Source organism: Mytilus trossulus, chromosome 14 (genome assembly GCF_036588685.1).
Source record: "Mytilus trossulus isolate FHL-02 chromosome 14, PNRI_Mtr1.1.1.hap1, whole genome shotgun sequence".
In the NCBI taxonomy this organism is placed as follows: Eukaryota; Metazoa; Mollusca; class Bivalvia; order Mytilida; family Mytilidae; genus Mytilus; species Mytilus trossulus.
In genome coordinates, this window is record NC_086386.1 from 4952226 (window position 1) to 4960085 (window position 7860).

Below are 7860 nucleotides of genomic sequence, written 5' to 3' on the forward strand. Positions count from 1 at the left end.
TTCATATTTTAGACGTTGAGCTTATAGCTGTCCTGGTGGAATTTATAAAATGAAAAGAACATTATTGCAGTTAATATTTTAAATTAAACAATGATTATGTCTGTTGACTAAAGGGCGGCACATATTTCCACAATGTCTGTTAGTTTTGGCCGTGGGTGCCGTCATAATGTACTCAATACTTTGTATCTTTTCAATTTACCAATTTGGTGTTCCACTTGAATTACATGTATGTATTCACCAATCACTGCTCAATTGTTGTAACTTGCATTGAAACGAGAGGTCAATTATAATTTTTTTTACAAAATTCATCATGGAAAAACATCAACTCTAACAAGATATCTTGAAGCCGAGAAGTCCGTCGTTGATAAAAAAAAATAGAGGTGATATTTTCCTTCGACCTTAAAATTCAATATGTGATTTTCCCTCCTGAATTGAATATGAAGCCTACATCAAATAAGGTGAAGATCGGTTGAAAAACACTAAGTTGGTCGTGTTTACAAGTGTTTTAGTGTGATACGGACGGACGGACAGTCTAGTAATTATTTTTCATAAATTTTGAAAAACTTCATACAAGATTTTACACCAACAAATTAATCGTTATTGACATGCGGCAAACATTTGGTGAAAGACTCACATAATCAGAAAAATGAACAGAAAGTGAATAAGGATGCAGAATAATGGCAGTATTTTTCTTAATCAATTCAACATGAAATGTCGTGCAAATACATACGAAATAAGAATATAATATGAATGAGACATATATTTATTTGTTAATATATTCTTTAGCTATATAGTCAAGACCGTATATAACCGCCAATCCAGTATGTTACGTATTGATAATCATGATTGTTTATGTCTTTGAGACGACCCATCCATTTTACCTGTAAACTGTAGGTGTCAATCATTAGTCGGTGTCGAGAGATGTTGAAAAGGTCTATTAACAATACAGTGGTTTCCAATCTTAAACCTTAATCAAATATACGGTTAAAACTTTGTTCAAAATGGTGAAAAAATCATAAAATAATGTTGTCTATTGTTTCTTATGACTATTTTTCATATAAACAGATTTGTTAACACAAAGAATAAGATAGTTTAAAGGCTACGTTTATCGCTTATTGATTGATAATGTAGAACAACAAATACTATAGTAGTCTATAGTAAAATCTAATTTAACGAGCATATTTTTAATTTCCTTCCTTGTGTCAAATCAGGTTTAAAGTTTGAAGAATTAGGTAAGCATAAATTTATAATGCATAAAATCTTGCCTATGTGTTTTTTTTTTCTTCATATTACTGTAAAGATCTGTAAAGTTATCTGGGTCGTGGTTTGAAATGTATTTCTACAATAAGATATATTTACATTATTATATACTCACAGGCCTTCTAGCCAACTCAAATGCAGGTGTATGTAGTTTATCAATCCGTAGTAAACATTAATATTTAATTGACAATTTCATTGTGCATGGGGTTATACGTCAATGTGACAGAACCAAAAACAATACAAAAGCAGAGAACATCAGACTGTACATTATAGGCATTGGATACGTATTAAAATAAGGACCTGTTTGTAAGTATACTAGTCAACAAAAGAAAGTAACGATACAAGGCAATGTATTTTCCATATCAAATGAAATTACATACACAGTACCAAGGTAAATATTAAAAGATTGTTGTTTTCATATCAAAACCATTCGTATCATGCGATTTTTTTAGCTGTATTTTCCTGGAATAGTCGTTTACCAGCACCAAGTTGCAAATACACGATTTTTGGGGTTTTTTGTTCTTCTTTCAAAAACCGTATGTTCACTAAAAAATTTAAAAATCGATGTTGGAACTAAAAGCTTTAAACTTAATGGTCTGTCTAAAACTTTGAAGGCCTTTGCAGATATTTGAATACTTAATTCTCATCTTCGAAATTAAGTGCCGACCTTTTGTCATCAATTTCCGCAAAATAAAATTGACCCCCGTGTTCAATAATTTTTCATTGAGAAAACAGTTTTTCTTTTTTCTTATATTTTATGACAAATTGGAGTTCAAAAATGTGTATCGTTACTTTTGTTGGCGAGTAAACTTATTTTTGTCATTCACTTTAATTTTCTTTATGTAAACCTGAAAATACAACATCTCTCTTTATAAAGTCATTATGACACTCTCAGTGTAATCGATTAAATAATTTACAAAGCACATCAATTTAGAGACATAATTTGCTTTTTATTGATATATTGTGAGGAACGGAGTATGCACCAAAATGCAAACTTAACAGTTGCAAAACTTTTCTTAATAAAAAAAAGGATCATGTTCAGGTTTTTTCCTGTAAAGAAAAAAGTGAAATAACAAAATAATGAACTCTGAGGAAAATTCAAAACGGAAAGTCCCTTATCAAATGGCAAAATCAAAAGCTCAAACACAAGAAACGAATGGATAACAACTGTCATATTCATGATTTTTTACAGGCATTTTCTTATGTAAAAAATGGTTTTATAGCTAGCTTAACCTTTCACATGTACAACAGTCGCACAAAATTCCATTAAATCGATAACGACGAGCGAACAAAAAAAAAACCGCACACAATTAATAGGCAAATATTTCAAAACTAGGTGTACAGCAGTCAAAACCGTTTTATAATCCTAGTAACTATAAAAACGAACGAATATGTCAACTAAGAAACACAAAAAGGCATTTAGACAAAGACAAGAATACAAAATTAACCAGAGCACAATAACACAATGGCGGGATGTATTATAATCGAGCCAAGTCAAATGGATATTTTCAAAGAAAAAAACAAAACAACAAAAACATCGAACTCCGAGGAAAATTGCAAAAGGATGAAAAATAATAGATATGCAGTTTAACATTTTGAAATACAATTAGTTTTCTATACCAAAATAGCTCAGTAAATAAGAGACCTATTAGACAAGAACACTTTTAGAGATCATGCAAAGTTTGACCTATAACATCTAAATACAGGGCTTAGGGAACAACAGTAAACCGATGCTCATAAGTAATTTCGGTGACGATAATAAAGGTTAAAGAATGTAATACGTTTTCTAAACAATGATTAGAATATCAATGATCGCATACTACAAATGACAAATAGTCTAGAGGGTAGTTCATTGTAACATCACACACGTGATTATTTGAAAAATAATTATACCATGGCTTTAACTGCAAAGTCATGCAAACAGAAGTCAAATTAGACTTATAATATACACAGACCTCGTTCATAACAGTAAGGCTGCTTTTCATATCTTTTCTGTTTATGAAGAACTTTGATATCATTTAATCTGTTTAGCTATGTTGTTAGGATCTATGTTTACTAGTATCATTTTTCAAATTGATAAACATTTGATTGAAATGCGAAGACAGGGTGTAAATCAAACAACTTTCAAGTGCTTTATATATATATATATATATATTATTTCAGACTATAGCAAAATATCAACATGGCTGCTTCCGAGGTGGAGAAACCTCCCTTGCTAGTGGTAGCTATGGACTTCGGTACTACATTTTCTGGTTATGCGTTTGCTACACTGGATGACTACAAAACTAATCCATTATTAATATCAACTTATACTTGGGCAACAGGGTCTCAAACTGGAATGTCTTTGAAAACTCCAACATGTATTCTGTTTGATTCTGATGAAAATTTTGTCGCATTCGGAAAAGATGCCGAGGACAAATATACTGAGCTTGCAAACGAAAACATCCATAAAGGATGGCACTACTTTCGAAGATTTAAAATGGATTTGTATAAAACCGGGCCGCAGGTAATTAATTTTTAGTTAAAAGTATCAAACACTTGGTTCAATTCTCGAAAAAGAGAAGCGAAAGATACCAAAGAGTTTTACAAACTCATTATCGAAAACAACTGAAAACGCCATGACAAAAATAATGCCAAAAGAAAATTAATTGTACAATAAACTCATCATAGATACCAGGACTAAATTTAGTATATACGCCAGACGCGCGTTTCGTCTACAAAAGACTCATCAGTGACGCTCGAACACAACAAAGTTAAAAAGGCCAAATAAAGTACGAAGTTGAAGAGCATTGAGGACCAAAATTGCAATGGATTGCCATAAGAGCAGTGAACAGAAAATGGTTATCTCTCGGATTTAACAATTTGTTGTCAAACTGCTGCAAGAGAACAAATTGAATAGGGTTAAAAGAATTTATATACATATATTTTCTTTATAATTCCTGAGACACATATGTTTGAAATTCAACTACACAAACACGAAGACTAAATTCACTGTTGTTCTTCGTGGAAACAAAGAAGTTTATAAATGGACATACTCATTTCATGATACCACGAGTTAAATTCCCATACACGACAGGCGAAATAGTTCAGTAAGCGCTGATTAGTATTGCATGGCGAATTAATAATTTAAGAAACATATAAAATAGAATAAACTTTGTCTTTTGCGTACAAATTCAACTAACCACCTCAAGTCATTACGACTAAACATAGTTTGTGAGTGAGCCAGACGAGTTGATTCATCAATAAACTCCTTCAAAATAAATGTATAACTGCAGGAAATGCCACGGGATCTTAAAATTAAAGACGATCAAGGCAGGTCTATGTCAGCCATGATAGTGTTTGCAGAGAGTATAAAGTTCCTTAAAAATCATATGATGGGTGAATGGGCCAAGAGAAATCTGCAAAAAGCATTTAAACCAGATGAGATCCAATGGGTTTTAACAGTTCCCGCCATTTGGAGTGATGCGGCTAAACAATTCATGCGAGAGTCTGCTGTGGAGGTAGTATATTGTTTAGTACATTGTTTACTAATTGTAGTATAATTGGAATCTAGTTTTAATTTTAGAACGAATAAGGAAGTTAAATACACATTATCAGTTGCAGTTTGAGCAGACCTGTGAATCAACAATCGGTTAGTAAAATAACAAGGGTCCATTGAATGTGGTTGTGGTGTGTTTTAATACAATCCTTATATTATCGACGCTAACTTTTTGTATGATGAAGGAATCATAAGACATTCATAAATCATGATCAGTGTTAATAAATACAAATCTAAAATGTTAATATTCGAGTATTTATGTATTTTATCACGAATAACTGTGCAAAATTTCAAAATGGTACCCATTGCAAATTTGCACAAATCATTATTTTTTTATGTTTCTGACATTCATAATTTGACAGAGTTTTCATTTTAATAAATAATGATTTCAGGGAGGTATACGCAACACTAAGTTGATTTTAGCATTGGAACCCGAAGCAGCTTCTATATACTGTAAACATATCCCTAACGAACTTACAGTTACAAATGGTCAAACTACAATAGATGCACTGTCACCAGGGACAAAATACCTTATCCTGGATGCAGGAGGTGAGTATTCTGTATAGCGCAAACTAAAACTAAAAATGAAGCTATGAATCTTTGATAGAGAAAGAAGAAAGATGCTAGATGGACATTCAAACTCATAAGTTGGAAATAAACTGACAAAATCATAGCTAAAAAAAAATAAAACAAAAACAAACAATAGTACCCAAAACACAACATAGAAAACTAAAGAATGAGCTACACGAACCCCACTAAAAAAGGGGTGATCCCAGATGCTCAGGAAGGGTACACAGATCCTGCTCTTACATATGCATCAAATAATCCTAAGTGACTGGCACATGTGTATAGTATCTTTCTCTTAATTAAAATCATTCACTTATGCTTCTTCTAGTCATATTTTCTTCTGGTTACCAGTAATGCAGAGTTCAAGAAACTAAAAAGTAAAGACAGACTCGTATACTTATTTTGATTGTTTTGGCGACTATATTTTAAGAAATGACTAACTGGAAATTTCGTTTTTTTTTAAATAAACTAAGAATGGATATTATTCGATACATTTTAATTAACGAAAAGGGTGTAGAAAAAATACAGCCAATCGTATAGTTTCTTAATACTATGATTGATTTGATTTGATATTAAATACTATGAATATAATTATACATGGTAATTTTATTATCATAATACATTGTAATGTAAAAGAATTTTGTAGTTTTATGTACATATTTCAATATTGTTTATATCAGGCGGTACCATAGATATTACAGTACAAGAGGTTCAAGAGGACGGATCTATTAAACAACTGTACATGGCTAATGGTGGCGACTGGGGTGGTACGAAAGTCGACCTGGCCTTCGAAAAACTTTTGGAGGAATTTGTAGGAAAGCCTGCTTTACAGAAATTTCGACAAGAAAATAAATCTGGTCAATTAGATTTACAACGTGAATTTGAAACAAACAAAAGAACAATTAAATCTGGTCAGACCAGTAAGACTACAATACGAGTGCCTGTGTCCTTAAAAGATGCTTACACGGCTGTTTCTGGTAAGGAACTGCAGAGTACAAATGTAGCAAAATTACAGAAAGATAAACTGCGTCTGGCACCAGACACGGCCACTGACCTGTTTGCAGAACCATGTGCCTACATTGTATCACATCTTCAGAAGATTTTTGATGACCCAAAAGTAAAAGGAACAGACACCATTCTTATGGTGGGGGGATTTTCTGAATCACCTTTACTACAACATGAAGTCAAGAAAGCATTTCCATCCAAAAGCATTATCATCCCACCAGATGCAGGTCTAGCTGTACTTAAGGGAGCAGTCCAGTTTGGTTTTGATCAAACTGTTATCTCAACCAGGGTGTGTAAAGTGACATACGGCATAGCAAGTAGCAGTCCTTTTGATGAAGGAAAAGACCCGGAAGATAAAAAGTTTATTGATGAGGACGGCGATGTCTTGTGCAGAGGTCGATTTAGTAAGCACGTAGAAATCAGACAATCTGTGAGAATCGATGAGGAGATTACAGAACAAATCTATTCACCGGTTTCTTCCGATCAGACATCAATGGCAGTTGATGTGTGGACGTCTACAAACAAAAATCCGAGATACACAGATGAAAGGGGTTGTAGTCTTCACGGTAAAATTTCTGTCGAACTTCCTGATTCAAAACTAGGCGTTTGTCGGGATGTTGGTGTTAAAATGATTTTTGGCAAGACGGAATTAGAAGTGAAAGCCATTGTTAAGCATACAGGGAAAAGCACTGCTGCCAAATTTGACTTCCTACGTTAATAAAAAAAAAAACAAAAAAAAAACTGTTCAAATCTGGGTTAAATTATGACCCGAAAACTGATTTGTTTTGTATTTTACCTTGTTTTTATATATACATGTATCATCGAATGAAATATTAAATACTCGAATTCAAATCTTTAATTTTAAATGACTGTCTTTTGCAATTGAATCTAAGGCACCGCCTTTTGCAAATTATTGGACTAAATGGCGAAAAAAATTCTTGATATGCACAACTAATCGCGATCTTAAAAGGGTAAACAGATTTGTGATTGCATTATCAAACATAAGCAGAACAATAATATTACTTAGTACATCGTAATTATTATGAATTCAACAAGATTCCACGATTCAAGATTTCAAGATTCAAGATTCTTTATTTCTGAAACACCATAAAATTACAATGGTACAAAGAAGTTATCAAAAGTTATATTACATAACACAAACACACATGACAAGATGAGATGAAAATATCAAATAATACATGATAAACAGTATAGTAAAGAAGAGTGGTGATTAACCAGGAAGACTGACTTGAAAAGTTATCACCCTGGTAAATTTGCACAGCTTTTTCAACTTATTGTTTTTATTTCAACTGAAATAGTTTTTTCAATTTTAGTATGTTACATCTCTGCAGAGACATGTATACTAAAGAGATTAGCGACTTGTAAATCTCGCTGACTTCACGCGTGTAAACTCGTACCCAGCATCCCCTAATCATACGATAACGAGATTAGCGGTAGTCTAGACAATCGATAATAATCACTCGGAACAC

General features: G+C 32.6%; 1 protein-coding gene across 1 annotated transcript; it reads left to right on the forward strand.

Annotated features, from left to right (window-relative positions):
• Positions 1 to 1155: 1155 nt before the first annotated feature.
• Positions 1156 to 7111, forward strand: LOC134696725 (heat shock 70 kDa protein 12A-like). The gene is made up of 5 exons (XM_063558650.1): positions 1156 to 1232; positions 3424 to 3766; positions 4536 to 4760; positions 5191 to 5347; positions 6046 to 7111. Exons 2-5 carry the CDS (start codon positions 3443 to 3445, stop codon positions 7086 to 7088), a joined length of 1749 nt encoding a protein of 582 aa, XP_063414720.1. The 5' UTR covers positions 1156 to 1232; positions 3424 to 3442; the 3' UTR covers positions 7089 to 7111.
• Positions 7112 to 7860: the final 749 nt, after the last annotated feature.